General features: G+C 43.8%; 1 protein-coding gene across 4 annotated transcripts in view; it reads left to right on the top strand.

Annotated features, from left to right (window-relative positions):
- The window catches only part of SIPA1L2 (signal induced proliferation associated 1 like 2), a 109,260-nt gene that overhangs the window by 45,802 nt on the left and 49,187 nt on the right, over nt 1-14,271 (top strand). For all 4 annotated transcript variants that reach the window (XM_024738165.1, XM_024738164.1, XM_024738163.1 and 1 more), the window contains exons 7-8: nt 3,434-4,010; nt 7,921-8,195. In XM_024738165.1, the coding sequence (XP_024593933.1) occupies nt 3,434-4,010; nt 7,921-8,195 (852 nt within the window). The remainder of the gene's footprint in view (nt 1-3,433; nt 4,011-7,920; nt 8,196-14,271) is intronic.

The following is a 14,271-nucleotide window of genomic DNA, read 5'->3' as shown; positions in this document are numbered from 1 at the left end:
ATATAGTCCAGGTCTGCTGTTTTCTAGGTTGCTCCATCTGAATCATGGGCGCGTTTTATAGAAGCCTGGGTTGGCCGCACACACTCCTGTGACCCCCGTGCATCGTTCGTCCCGTGAGCTTTGCACAGGCGCTGAGTGGCAGTGAGTTCTGGCGGATCACGACCTGTAGTACCACGTAGCTCAGAGGCGTGGTCCAGGCAGACTGCTGGGGCGAGATGCCCTCCTCTGATAAAAGCGTGCTGCTAACCAGGGCACGCGTCTGGAGTGTGAAAGAGCAGGCTCCCACCTTCCAGAGAAGTCCGAGGCGTGCCCCCTGGATACAGCAGGGCTCTCTCTCGGTGATGCTGGGGCCAGTTGAACCTAGAAAGAAATAATGGGGCAACATCCACAAAGCTCCATGTTATGTAATTTTAGTCTAAAATTATTAAAAAGCAAACTTAACTGATTACCTGTTTCTTTATGCGAGATTCTTTCACTTCAGTGGTTGTAGCCATTGTAGAGCTAACTCTGAGGGATTTATGTGTTTGTGTGCTTTTCAAGATAAACTCTTTGCAAAATGCATCCTTTAATAACTGAATGAGTAAACTTCTCGCTGTCTGGAGGCTTAGTAGCTAACTGTCACTTAAAAGGGAAGTAGTATCTATATAAAACGATGACTTCCATTTTAGAAAACTTACTATGTATCCCCTTCTTACAAGCATTAGATGACAATGTTAAATCGATGATGAAAACGATAATTATTTGTGGCAATTGTAGTGATGCTAACAGTTGAGTTAATAATAGCTTAGCATGCATTACTTTGTTTAATCCTCATAGCGTGCTTTTGAGGATGGCACTGTTTTAACCCCTGTTTTACAGACGAGGCACTGAGGGATTAAGTAACTCAGAGTCCCTCAGAAAGTGGTGGAGCTGGACTCCTATAAGGAGCACCGGATCCTGGAATCTGCTGTACCCCACGTTGCTTTCCTAAAACCCTTTAACTGGCACATGAAGGAAGGCTCTTCTTTGTACTGTTGCCCTCAGTGGAGGGGTCTTATGTCTAAACCATCAGTAAATGCTATCAAGTTATTTGGGTAAAATAAGAAATTCTAAAACATACTCTTGTTTCCACCCACTGGGAATTATCCCAGTGTGGCAAAAGAATATTCCATCTTAACTCTGCTTGAAAGCATTACGGACTATATAGGCTTTTGTAACCAGGGGTTTCTAATTGATCCCCATTCTCAGGCTGTCATGGTGATCATGGACTAGTAATAGTAGTAATAGTGATCATAGTAACAGCTGTGCCTGGATTCTGCTTCTTTTTTGGTACCACTTTGATCTGAGATACATAGGATAGTGGTTTATCTAGCCACACTGCACCATACACTGTAGTGGAGGTGTCCAGTTAGACATTTGGTTTAATAATTTGGGACAAGAAGAATCGCCCTGTTAACAGATGTCTTTCTCTGCCCACTCTGGAGCTCCACAGTGAGAGCCGTCTTGGAACACATTTAGATATAAAGAGTTCGCCCAGATGCTTCGGCTTAAGTGCATCCACAGAGAGTAGCTTGAGATCCACAGAGCTAAGTGCAAAAAGTAATCCTGTAAGGTGTTAAATGGGATTTGACCTCCTCAGCGTTCCATGGGTAAAATACTTCCAGGAACCTGTGCTCATCACTGGAAGAGAAAACCATGTTTAGGAGAGGTGATCACATGAGTTGATTATGGCCAGTGTCGGGAGGGCAGGGTCCAGTGCACTGAGAGGCCACTTGAGCTGGTTGATCGTTCTGGTGGGGAAGCAACAGGTGTGGCTACACTACCCACAGTCCAGACATGTAGCTTTGGGACAGCTCTCTACGAAATAACGCCTGAGGACAAGTTAATTCCTACTCAGTCTAGAAGGTTCTTCCTAAGGATGGTAGTGAGGGGAAGACGGGTCATATATGGTGTCAGCCCCTCGGCCATTTGAAACCTCCACGATGTTCCTAGGACCTTCCTTGAGGACATGAGTCAAGTCCCCCCACCTCCCTCTCTGGTTCAGCGCCTTTACTACCATGCATGTGAGTGAGTTTGGTCTTCTGTCCCAAAGGGAAGCAGTCCTTCCCTCCCCTTTCACACCAGCTAAGGCCCCGCCCAGACCCTCTTCCATCGTATAGCTCTTTCCCCGAAAATGATGAACGCCGCTGAAGGGTGTGCAGGTTACAGCGAAGGGGAGAGATCCCTGGGGACTGTGACCTATTTGGAGTCTAACCAGCCACCTTCCAGAAAAGGAATTCACACCTAATGTTTTCATTCCTTAATCACCTCTTTCAGGATTTTCTACCATGAAGAAGATGAAACGTAGGTTGCTTCCTTTGTTTATCCCAACACAGAAAATACCAGCCTGGGCAGATGTGGGGTTGGTTCCCATTCTTGGTCTGCAGTAGCTGCTCAGTAACTGGGGCGTGCTGTGGGGTTCATTCATTCACTCACTCCAGTCCTCCACCTGCTCATTCATTAATTCACTCTTATTTCAAAAAGGATTTGAGACAACGAAAGCTTCTGTCCGATACAGGGGAGAGCATTATTGGTTTTGCCATATTAAGATGGTTATTGCCGTCACTATACATTTGATCTTTTCAGTCTCTGGAATCTCTTAAAACTTTGCTCCTATAAAATCTTCATTTAGATTTTCAAAACGTGATCAAGTGAGCATTTCCTTAAAAAAAGTGACATTCAAAACTTTGGGCCCTGTAGGCATGATCATTGTGTCCAATAGCAGTGAGATCGCGAATAGCCGGCTGGGCTAACCGCACTGCTGTTGAAAGTGTCACTGCCTCTCAGTGGTGACCAGCCACAGAGCACCAGCCTGGCTACAGATCCCTCATCCCTACCTTAGTCAGCTTGCACAGCCGTGACCAGGACCACAGACCCGGTGGTTTAAACAACAGACACTTACTTCTCACAGTTCCGGAGGCTGGAAGTCCAAGATCAAGGGGTTGGCAGGTTTGGTTTTTCCTGAGGCCTCTCTCCTTGGCCTACAGATTAACTGCGGTGTCCTCACATGGTCTCTCCCCTGTGTGTGTGCATCCTTGGTATCTTCCTGTGTGTCCAGGTTTCCTTCTGTAAGGACACCTGTTAGACTGGATTAAGGCCCACCCTAATGGCCTCATTGTGACTTAATCATCTCTTTAAAGACCTGATCTCCAAACACAGCCACATTCCCAGTTACTGGGGTTTTGGACTTCAGCATACAAATTTTGGAGGGACACTACTCAGCCCCTAACACCCCCTCAACTACGAAGTTTGAAAAGTTTTGCTAAAAACAAAGAAAAACTTGATACCCAGAAATGAGCATACCAAGAGGCTACAAAGTAGCTGGCTTCAGTCGGAAGTGTGGGTGTATGTCACATTTCTGAAGCTAACTATTACGGCCTCACAATTCATCTTGTTTCTTCTTTTCCTCCCTCAGTGTTGGAGTTTCTAGATCAAAAGATGTGCCACCATTTGGTCCACCAATTCCCAAAGGCGTAACTTTCCCAAAGTCAGCAGTATTCCGGGACTTCCTTTTAGCGAAAGTAATCAATGCAGAAAACGCAGCCCACAAATCAGAGAAGTTTCGAGCGATGGCCACTCGGACGAGGCAGGAGTACTTGAAGGACCTGGCGGAGAACTTCGTCACAACCGCCACCGTGGATACGTCTGCGAAATTCAGCTTCATTACCCTGGGTGCCAAGAAGAAGGAGAAAGTAAAGCCCAGGAAGGACGCCCACCTCTTCAGCGTCGGCGCGATCACGTGGCACGTTGTGGCGCGGGACTTCGGCCAGTCATCGGACATTGAGTGTCTCCTTGGGATTTCCAACGAGTTCATAATGCTGATCGAGAAGGATTCCAAGAACGTGGTCTTTAACTGTTCCTGCAGGGATGTCATTGGGTGGACATCTGGGTTAGTGAGTATCAAAGTGTTTTACGAACGAGGAGAATGCATCCTTCTGTCCTCGGTGGACAACTGTGCCGAAGACGTCAGGGAAATTGTCCAGCGATTGGGGGTAAGTACAGGTTTCTGTTTATCCACCATCCTTAGCTCTGCAATCCCAGATTCGTAGTAGCTTCTGCTGTGGAACTTCCTCCCCAATTACATCACCTAGGAAGTGAGTTACTATTTCTTAGGGGTAGAGTTTGATTTAATTTTTTTTTTAATTTTTAAATTTTTATTTTATATTGGAGTATAGTTGATTAACAGTGTTGTGTTATAGGGTTTGATTTTCAATGCTGTGTCCTTTAGCGCTGTTGCTGAATCCATGAATGGTGGCGAAACACCCATTACAAATTGATTGGAAAGGAAAAGTGAAGCCAACTTTCCAAAGGGAACATCGGGATATATTTTCATAGTGTTTCAAGGAAGGACAAGAATTTACTAGATATTATGTCTGTTTGTAGAGACTGGCACAACAGTACCTTCCCAGGGGGAAATTAATAGGCACAGAATCACCATTGACCATACTGATGGTCAGAGTAAGCCCTCTTCGCTGTTTCACCTCTGCGTACTTACACAACAGGTAGTTTTGTTTAGTCTGCCAGATTAAGTATGTTGTTAATCCTGCAGCCAGTCTCTTACAGAGGTTTTATAGAATTACCCGTTAAGTTAGAAAGACTTGAAGAAAAAAGTCATAAAAAAGATTGTTATTTTCAGTACAAAACCATGATGCCCATGGTATTTAACAGCTGTATTTTTACTTCATATTTTAACAAAGGAAGATACAGATTTTAGTTTGAGTATATACAATAGAATTTTAAGAATAAATGAAATATAAGAACAAAATGTGCTTTGACGAAAGAATTTTTCATGTGTGAATCTTCCCCCAAGGGGATGTATATTTCATTAATTAGAGAAGATCTAGTCAGTTATGGATCATGAGAAAAAGAGAAATGATACCCATTTCCTGCCCCCTTTCCTCCCACCAAATATAAACCTTTTATTAGTCCAGACCATGTAGATGAGACAATGCAATCATGTCAGTGTCTGCTGGCCTTGGAGAAATAATGTCATTATTTGCAGACGCTCTTTACAGGAAAGGGCCTCAGTGTGTTCAACAGTATTGAGGGCGTATGTGCGCAAGCTGAGATGTGATTCAGGGATGATTAAGTGTGTTATCAGTTTACGTACCTGGAGAATTGAGTTATCTTGTGAGTGTCAGGACACATTGTGCTTTTAGTAATACTGCGAATACTTCTTTTTAGGAGACCTACTGAGTCATCATAATTTGTGCTCCGGAAAATACAACATAAACACACCCCCTTCACCAACCACCAAAATGCACGTCCCGTAGGTTCTGACACATTCACTGTTCTGTGGACCCCATTCTACCATTTTCCTAGAAAAATGACTATATTGCTAAGGTGACTGTCTGATAATCTGGAATATATTTGAGGAAGTATTTTCTGTATCTCGGATGACTTGTAGCAGGAGATGGTGGAAACAAACCAACGCAAAGACTGTCGGGGGGTTAGAACAAAAGGCTGGTGCAGGACAGGAGCAACAGAAATGGAAAGGAAGAGGATGAAGCTGTCGTAGTGGAGAGATGGGGAAGGGGTGCTGCTGGGCAGATGGTGAGCTCTGCATTTTCTAGTGGTGGGAAGTGAAATCAAAGGTGTCTGCTGTGCAGGTAAAGACACAGGTGGGGAATAAGAGCTCCCACCTAGGGCTTCCCTGGTGGCGCAGTGGTTGAGGGGTCCGCCTGCCGACGCAGGGGACGCGGGTTCGTGCCCCGGTCCGAGAAGATCCCACATGCCATGCATGGCTGCTGAGCCTGCGCATCCGGAGCCTGTGCTCCGCAACGGGAGAGGCCACGACAGTGAGAGGCCCGCGTACCGCAAAAAAAAAAAGAGCTCCCACCTAAAGGGACAGGTAGGGCCGGTCACTCTCAGCAGAGCCCAGGCTTGGTTGAATGCTCTCCTGTTGCCATCTGGAAATTCTCAATAATTTTTGACTAAAGGGCCTGCATTTCTGTTTTGCACCAGACTCCACAGATTATGTAGCCAGTCGCGGGTACGTGGATAGGAGGCCACCGTGTGATCATTGAGGCCAAGTAATTATGTGAGGAACTCCAAATAAATGGAGAGCTTGATCCTTCAGCCTTTGCAAATGTTAAGAAGTAAGGAACAGAAGTGAGAAAGAAGTTGCAAAAAGTAGGGGACGTGGCAGGTGGTTGGAAGAAATAAGAGGAAGAGACAGAACAGGTAGGACTCGGAAAAACCTTTCACTCTTCAATCTGATATATGGATGTTAAATTTCAGCTGAAAATTGCATCCATATTGGAGAGAAGGCTGGGCACATGTCAGATGTAGTCTTTTGGTCAGAGAGCTTAGTTGAAACAAAGCTGAAAAAGAAGTGAAGGACACATTTATTCAGGTTGTATATATTACAAAAGTGCCTTTTCAGCAATTTTAAATTAGTTCAGTTCGTAACTTTGGAAACTTCAGTCTTTCAAAACTTCACCACTGAGACCAGCAATCCCTTTCCCCATTTTCCTAAGCCCCAAACTGTCAGATTAGCAGGGTGGGCGCCGTGGCGGTAATAACCACGGTAACGTCCGCCACACCGGTGATAGCCATGAACCAGCCCCGGTCCCGCAGCTGTACTTACAGTCATAGGTCTTATTAAATAGGAATCTGTGTATTCAGAGCGTGTTTCATGGGAATGAAGCATTTATTAAAACTGAAACTCTGTGCTTTGGGGGATACGGGTATGATACCTCCCAGCTTCCAGCTGCCCACAAGTAAGTGATGTCGTGGTCATCAAATGATATCCTCAATGAGCCCACGTTTTTCTTTCAGTGCATGTGGGCTATTCTCATTAAGCACTTTTGAGGGTGGCATTAACTAATTATTGGTGCTTTAGTTCACTGAGTGGGATGCTTATCTACAGACACCGAGGAGGCCAGCTGACTGGCCACATTTGATCTGAATGGTCCTTACCACCCAAGCAAGCAAGGGCAGGCAAGGGCAGGCTGTCCCCAGGAGAGGGATCCTAGGGGCTAGAACAGGATGTCCGCAGGCCTGGTGCACAGAGAGCACTTAAGGTTTTCCTGACAGTCTGACTTCCTGCTGCTGCCCATCCTGTGGGCAGGGCGCTAACTGTTAGCTTGGAAGGGCTTTGGGCCATTTTTTTCTCCACTGTTTGTATATGGCACACTTTGCATATCCATTCAACCGTCCATGGACACTTGAGTTACTTCCACCTTTTGACTATTGTAAATAACGCTGCTAAGAATGTGGGTGTACAAATACCTGGGTGTACCTCGTTGAGACCCTGCTTTAAATTCTGTTGGGTATATACCCAGAAGTAGAATTGCTGAGTCTCATGGTAATTCCATTTTAATTTTTTGAGGAACTGCCATGCTGCTTTCCATAGCTGCTGCACCATTGGGCCATTTTTTTAAGTTGAATAAAATTGTCTAATAGGGAATTCCCTGGCTCTCCAGTGGTTAGGACTCGGTGCTCTCCCTGGCAGGGGCCCGGGTTCCATCCCTGGTTGGGAAAGTAAGATTCCACAAGCCACACCATACGGCCAAAAAAAAAAAAATTGTCTAATAGGTTTTATTGCTTGATGTGTGAAAGGCTTCACATGTTTTCAGTTGCTTCAGTCCATCTGGAACAATGGAATTTATATGCTTAAGAGCCGAGTCAGGTGACGTAGAAAGGAGAGGGGGGAGTTATCAGAGCCCGTCTTAATCTCACAGGCTGTGTGTCAGTGGCTTCTAGGAAAAAGCAGGACACCTGTACCTGGTTTGCCTTTGAAGAATGAAACCTTCGTTTTACTTTTGTTATTTTCATGGCGCCTGATGCCAGGGGTAATTACGGTAAAGTCTGGATTGAACCGTGTCCTTGTCTTGTCATCTTGTCCCTGGGATGTGTGCCCCCTGCAGCGCCACCCCTCACGGTCCCCTTCCCCCTTAGATCGTGACCAGGGGCTGCGAGACTGTGGAAATGACCCTGAGGAGGAACGGGCTGGGCCAGCTGGGCTTCCACGTGAACTTCGAAGGAATCGTCGCAGACGTGGAACCTTTCGGTTTTGCGTGGAAGGCCGGCCTTCGTCAGGGGAGCCGCCTCGTGGAGATCTGCAAGGTGGCCGTGGCCACGCTGACGCACGAGCAGATGATCGACCTTCTCCGGACCTCGGTGACTGTGAAGGTGGTCATCATCCAGCCCCATGACGATGGCTCGCCTCGGAGGTAGGCTCTCATCCACGCTCGCTCCTTCTTGGCCTCTGTGGCAGGTGCTATCCTGCAAGGTCCTCAGAAAGTGTGGTCACGTGCACCTTCCACCTAAGTTGTCTGGATGTCAACCATTCGGGCAACTTCAAAGAGCTTTAAAAAAGTCATTATTATATAATAAGTGATAAGCTGTCATTTTCTAAGCATTTTGTTGGGACGTTGAAGTCATGGGTTAACAGGATATTTAAGAGATCTCATTGATTTAGGATATCAATGTGTGGAGGAATATTGGGACATCAGATACACTGTTTGGTGACCACTCCATTCTGGTTGAACTGGTCCAGGGCATCCTCAAAAGCTGTCATGGGACACCTAGGAAAAGAAGTGGCTGGACTTGGAAAGCTCAGAGCGGATGGGTGGGGGCTAGGGACAAGAATGGGATTAGAAAGTGATACCATTCCTGCTTCCTGCTCAATATCAAGGAAGCATTAGGCCAAGGGGAGAAAAAACTCTCACTAAGAACAAGCCACCCACCTGGCCTTGGCCCCTGTTGTGCAGCAGTGTCTATAGTGGTATCTGGAGCGCATTTTCTGTGCCTCTGTCTCAAATGCAGTTCCCTGCTGGCTGGCCAAGAGCCCTGGCTTTGGAGGGATGAAGCATGCTTGCAATCCAGACGTTAACAGTGTGATCTTGGGTGGGTCACATGCTCTCTCTAAGCGTCCCTTAGTATCTGTAAGATGGCATTATAATATTGCCTACCTCGTCCTCTGTGATGAAGATTAAATAAGGCGATAATGTGTAAGGCACTTAACACCTTCTGGCATGATCAACACCTTACTCATTTTAGTTAAAAGAAAAATAAACTAAAACTTTAGGATAGTCATTTGAATTTTTTCATGCTGTAAAAGAAATCCTTACTCAAAGATAGCAAGGTGACTGTGCCCACTTTCTGATCTGCTGTAGTAACTCAGGTCACTCTTTCTACCCTGTCCATCTCCTTTGCCCATCCTCCAAACCAGCACTGTCCAGTCGCACTTTCTCCGATGACATGTTCCATATCTGTACCATCCAAACAGTGGCCACTAGCCACATGGGTAGCACACACTTGAAATGTGACTAGTGTGACTGAGGAAAAGGAGTTTTCATTTTAACTAACGAATTAAGATTCAGTTAGCCACATCTGGCTCGTGGCTGCCATATTGGAGAGAGGAGCTCTAAACCATGGTCTTTTTTAGAAAACAAACCAATGGTATACCACCTTCCTCTCTGGTTAATGTGCAAAATTTTGCAAAAGTGTGTTTCTATTGGTTATCTTACCATTTGCCTCTTGCTTGACTTTCTATGGTCTTGTTTCCTCTATCTGCCCAGTAAGTTTACAGAATAAAAGTTAACGAGCTGAAATTCTTCTTGAGAGTAGTAGACGCATGTCGCAGGAAATACCCAAGGAGTTTCTTGTTGCCTTGTAGGATTCTGTCCCATTAAATCTATTTGCTCCCCAATCCCATGAATCACTCATGGTGGTATGCGTACAAGAAAATCAGAGACAAAAATTTCTTTAAAAATGAGTCTTGGAAATAACAGAAAACAAATCCTTTAAACTTGGAAACTAAAATAATTTTGTGTTAGCCTTTTAAAATAAATTTTAAACCAGTTATTAGAAATTTTTCCATAAGATAAATTTCTTTCTTCATTGGCTAGAGTTATAGGTTTGTAAATTTTGTGGTGAGAATCAAGTCTTTTCATCTGTCTTAGAGGCTGATTACTTCTATAGAATTAGACAAAACTGTTACCATGTTCTCCCAAAATTAAAAAACAACATTTCTCTCCTAGTTTTAGTTTTGGTCTACTGTTACTCAATAAGGCATTTCTTTTAAGCTTTCAAGAGATCTGCTTAATAAAAATGTTAAAGTTATCGTTATATTTGATATTTAAAACATATGATTTAGAAAAATAGAATCTCCTAAGAAATACGGAATTGTTTTTCAGCTAAAGCAAATAAACAAATAAAAACTACCATTTAAAAGTCCCGGGCTTCCCTGGTGGCGCAGTGGTTGGGAGTCCGCCTGCCGATGCAGGGGACATGGGTTCGTGCCCCGGTCCGGGAAGATCCCACATGCCGCGGAGCGGCTGGGCCCGTGAGCCATGGCCGCTGAGCCTGCGTGTCCGGAGCCTGTGCTCCGCAACGGGAGAGGCCACAGCAGTGAGAGGCCCGCGTACCACACACACAAAAAAAGTCCCGCCTGTTATTTTTTTATCCAAGGGCATGCTGTCTGCTTTGGTCTGCACATAATTAATTCTTTCTTTGTTTTAAATGCAAATTCTCTTATTGAAGCTATTCAAGATATTTAGAGATTTTGCATTTATCTCCTCAGAGTATCCTTAATGTCATTCCCTGAAGATGCAGATTTTTCTCCCGTTCAATCTGGAATAACCATCTTCTATATTTTTAACCTTAGCCAGGATTAGAACTAGCTGATCGCCTGGTAGTAAACACTCCAGAATTGGCCTGCCTGTCACCCACATTTCCAGAAGCCAGGAAGCTTTTAAGCCTAGCATGTATCATTTGAAATGCTTTCGGTTCAGCCTTCCAATTTTCTGAGAATTTGAATTTGTAAATTTGCAAACCCACATTTTTGTTAGTTTTGGATCCTGGTTCTGCCTGCGACTCTCTGAGCACCCGGATAAAAGTGCTCGCTGCTGTCCGGCAGCCTCGCATCACACACAGGAAATTATCCGTGCAGTGACAGCCGTTTGCTTTAGACTGTGATGTTGAGTATGAAACGTCATTTTTTGTTTTGTTTCGTTATTTTTAACATCTTTATTAGAGTATAATTGCTTTACAGTGTTGTGTTAGTTTCTGCTGTATAACAAAGTGCATCAGCTATACATATACATACATCCCCGTATCCCCTCCCTATTGCGTCTCCCTCCCACTCCCTGTATCCCACCCCTCTGGGTGGTCGCAAAGCACCGAGCTGATCTCCCCGTGTCATGCAGCTGCTTCCCACTAGCTATCTATCTTACATTTGGTAGTGTATATATGTCTGTATGTCTGTATTCACTCTGTATGACAGACTCTAGGTCCATCCACCTCGCTACAAATAACTCCATTTCATTTCTTTTTATGACTGAGTAATATTCCTTGTATATATGTGCCACATTTTCTTTATCCATTCATCTGTCGATGGACACTTAGGTTGCTTCCATGTCCAGGCTATTGTAAATAGTGCTGCAATGAACAGTGTGGTACATGACTCTTTTTGGATTATAGTTTTCTGAGGCTATATGCCCAGTAGTGGGATTGCTGGGTCGTGTGGTAGTTCTATTTTTAGTTTTTTAAGGAACCTCCATACTGTTCTCCATAGTGGCTGTATCAATTTACATTCCCACCAACAGTGCAAGAGGGTTCCCTTTTCTCCACACCCTCTCCAGCATTTATCGTTTGTAGGTGTTTTGATGATGGCGATGATGGCCGTTCTGACCGGTGTGAGGTGATACCTCAGTGTAGTTTTGATTTGCATTTCTCTAATGATTAGTGATGTTGAGCATCTTTTCACGTGTTTGTTGGGAGTCTGTATATCTTCTTTGGAGAAATGTCTATTTAGGTCTTCTGCTCATTTTTGGATTGGGTCGTTTGTTTTTTTGATATTGAGCTGCTTGTATATTTCGGAGATTAATCCTTTGTCCGTTGCTTCATTTGCAAATATTTTCTCCCATTCTGAGGGTTGTCTTTTCATCTTGTGTATGGTTTCCTTTGCTGTGCAAAAGCTTTGAAGTTTCATTAGGTCCCATTTGTTTATTTTTGTTTTTATTTCCATTTCTCTGGGAGGTGGGTCAAAAAGGATCTTGCTGTGATTTATGTCATACAGTGTTCTGCCTATGTTTTCCTCTCAGAGTTTTATAGTGTCTGGCCTTACATTTAGGTCTTCAATCCATTTTGAGTTTATTTTTGTGTATGGTGTTAGGAAGTGTTGTAATTTCATTCTTTTACATGTAGCTGTCCAGTTTTCCCAGCACCATTTATTGAAGAGGCTGTCTTTTCTCCATTGTATACTCTTGCCTCCTTTATCAAAGATGAGGTAACCATATGTGTGGGTTTATCTCTGGGTGTTCTATCCTGTTCCATTGATCTATATTTCTGCTTTTGTGCCAGTACCATACTGTCTTGATTACTGTAGCTTTGTAGTATAGTCTGAAGTCCAGGAGCCTGATTCTTTCAGCTCCATCTTTCTTTCTCAAGATTGTTTTGGCTTTTCAGGGTCTTTTATGTGAAATGTCGTTTTACGTTTCCTCCCCACTCTAAGCAAGTTTAGCCTTCTGCATTATTAGATTTTTTTTTTTTTTTTTTTCAGTACACGGGCCTCTCACTGTTGTGGCCTCTCCCATTGCGGAGCACAGGCTCCAGACGCACAGGCTCAGTGGCCATGGCTCACGGGCCCAGCCGCTCCGCGGCATGTGGGATCTTCCCGGACTGGGGCACAAACCCACGTCCCCTGCATCGGCAGGCAGACTCTCAACCACTGCGCCACCAGGGAAGCCCTATTAGATTTTTTAAAGAAATTATAGAGGAGGGTGTAAAAGAAGAAATGAGCAGCACTTTGCTCATTTTGAAAATTAAAGTACAGACGTTTTTAAAAAACTTTTATTTTATATTGGAGTATAGTTGATTTACAATGTTGTATTACTTTCAGGTGTACAGCAAAGTGATTCAGTTATACATATATGTATATCCATTCTTTTTCATATTCTTTTCCCATGTAGGTTATTACAGACTATTGAGTAGAGTTCCTGTGCTATACAGTGGGTCCTTGTTGATAAAATATATATGTATATCCATTCTTTTTCATATTCTTTTCCCATGTAGGTTATTACAGACTATTGAGTAGAGTTCCCTGTGCTATACAGTGGGTCCTTGTTGATAAAGTCCAAACCTTTTAAATGAAATATCACTTAGTACCATGACTCCTGCAGCAAAATATACAAAGAGCTTCCTCCAGGTTAAACTACAGATTTGATTTGTGGCGTGGAAAATGACCCCATCTTTCACAAATTGGGTCTTAGGCCTTGTCAGAGAGGCAGCCAAAAGAAAACATTCATTTAAATGGACGTGTGTGTGTAATTTTTCCTTTTAAGTTGTCTTTAATATAACAGCCATAAGGACTAGCAAAATGGCCAAGTTAATGAATTAGAAGATAATTTCAGTCTTCATAAACATTGTGAATAAAAGAGTGAAAAATGCCTCAATTCGTTTTTTTCCATGATCAGCTTTTTTTTGTCCCGCAGGACATCAGGGAAAGGTAATTCTCCTCAGAGCCCATCCGCTCCTGTCAGCAGTGGGAGAGGCCTGTCATTTAATAGACTCACTCCTAGCTGTCCACAGGTCAGAAGGTGTTTGCTTATGACTCAGAAGCTGCTGGATTAAATGAAGTCTTCAGCTGGGGAAGTATTTATGTGGAATCAAAAGGCACCCCGCATTTTGAAGTCCCATTCTCAAGCCTCAGAGTGATAATAACTCAGCTGTCCCTTGGCTTGAAAGGAAAGCAGAGCCATATTTTATTTTCCTTGTGGAGTCCCAGAGAACACCAAGCAGGGAAGGTTCCCTTTGGGAATGCTTATTAACTGATCTCATGCTGGGAATGGATCCGGGAGAGGCTGCGTAGTGATTGGGAATGAGTGGCCAGAAGCAGTTAGGGAATAGCAGTCTTCAAATGGAAATGAGGTTTGAAAGGGAGCAAGGACATTTCCCAGGCAGACAGGCTCTATGGCAATGATGAAGAACAGTTTTCAAAACTCTTAATTAAGCATTCCTTGGTTTTGCAAGGCAGGGCATGGCCCCAGCCCCTAACCTTCAAAGGTGACTGACATTTTATCAATGTCATTTTAAGGAAAACACATCAACTTAAAAGGCTGATACAAAGGAAATAACGACTCACCAGAGTTATGCACGAGTTGTTATACAATGTGAGTGATTTAGTAAATATGTCCAATAAAAATGGAAATGAAATTCTGTGCGTGGCGCATCTGTTTTGTGTGATTTTCCATACTTTGTTGACATACTGTCCAAGACATATTTTTCTATATAATGCAAAACAGT

This window comes from Neophocaena asiaeorientalis, unplaced genomic scaffold, assembly GCF_003031525.2.
Source record: "Neophocaena asiaeorientalis asiaeorientalis breed wild unplaced genomic scaffold, Neophocaena_asiaeorientalis_V1.1 scaffold436, whole genome shotgun sequence".
Lineage (NCBI taxonomy): Eukaryota > Metazoa > Chordata > Mammalia > Artiodactyla > Phocoenidae > Neophocaena > Neophocaena asiaeorientalis.
This window is presented reverse-complemented; position numbering and strand designations above follow the sequence as displayed.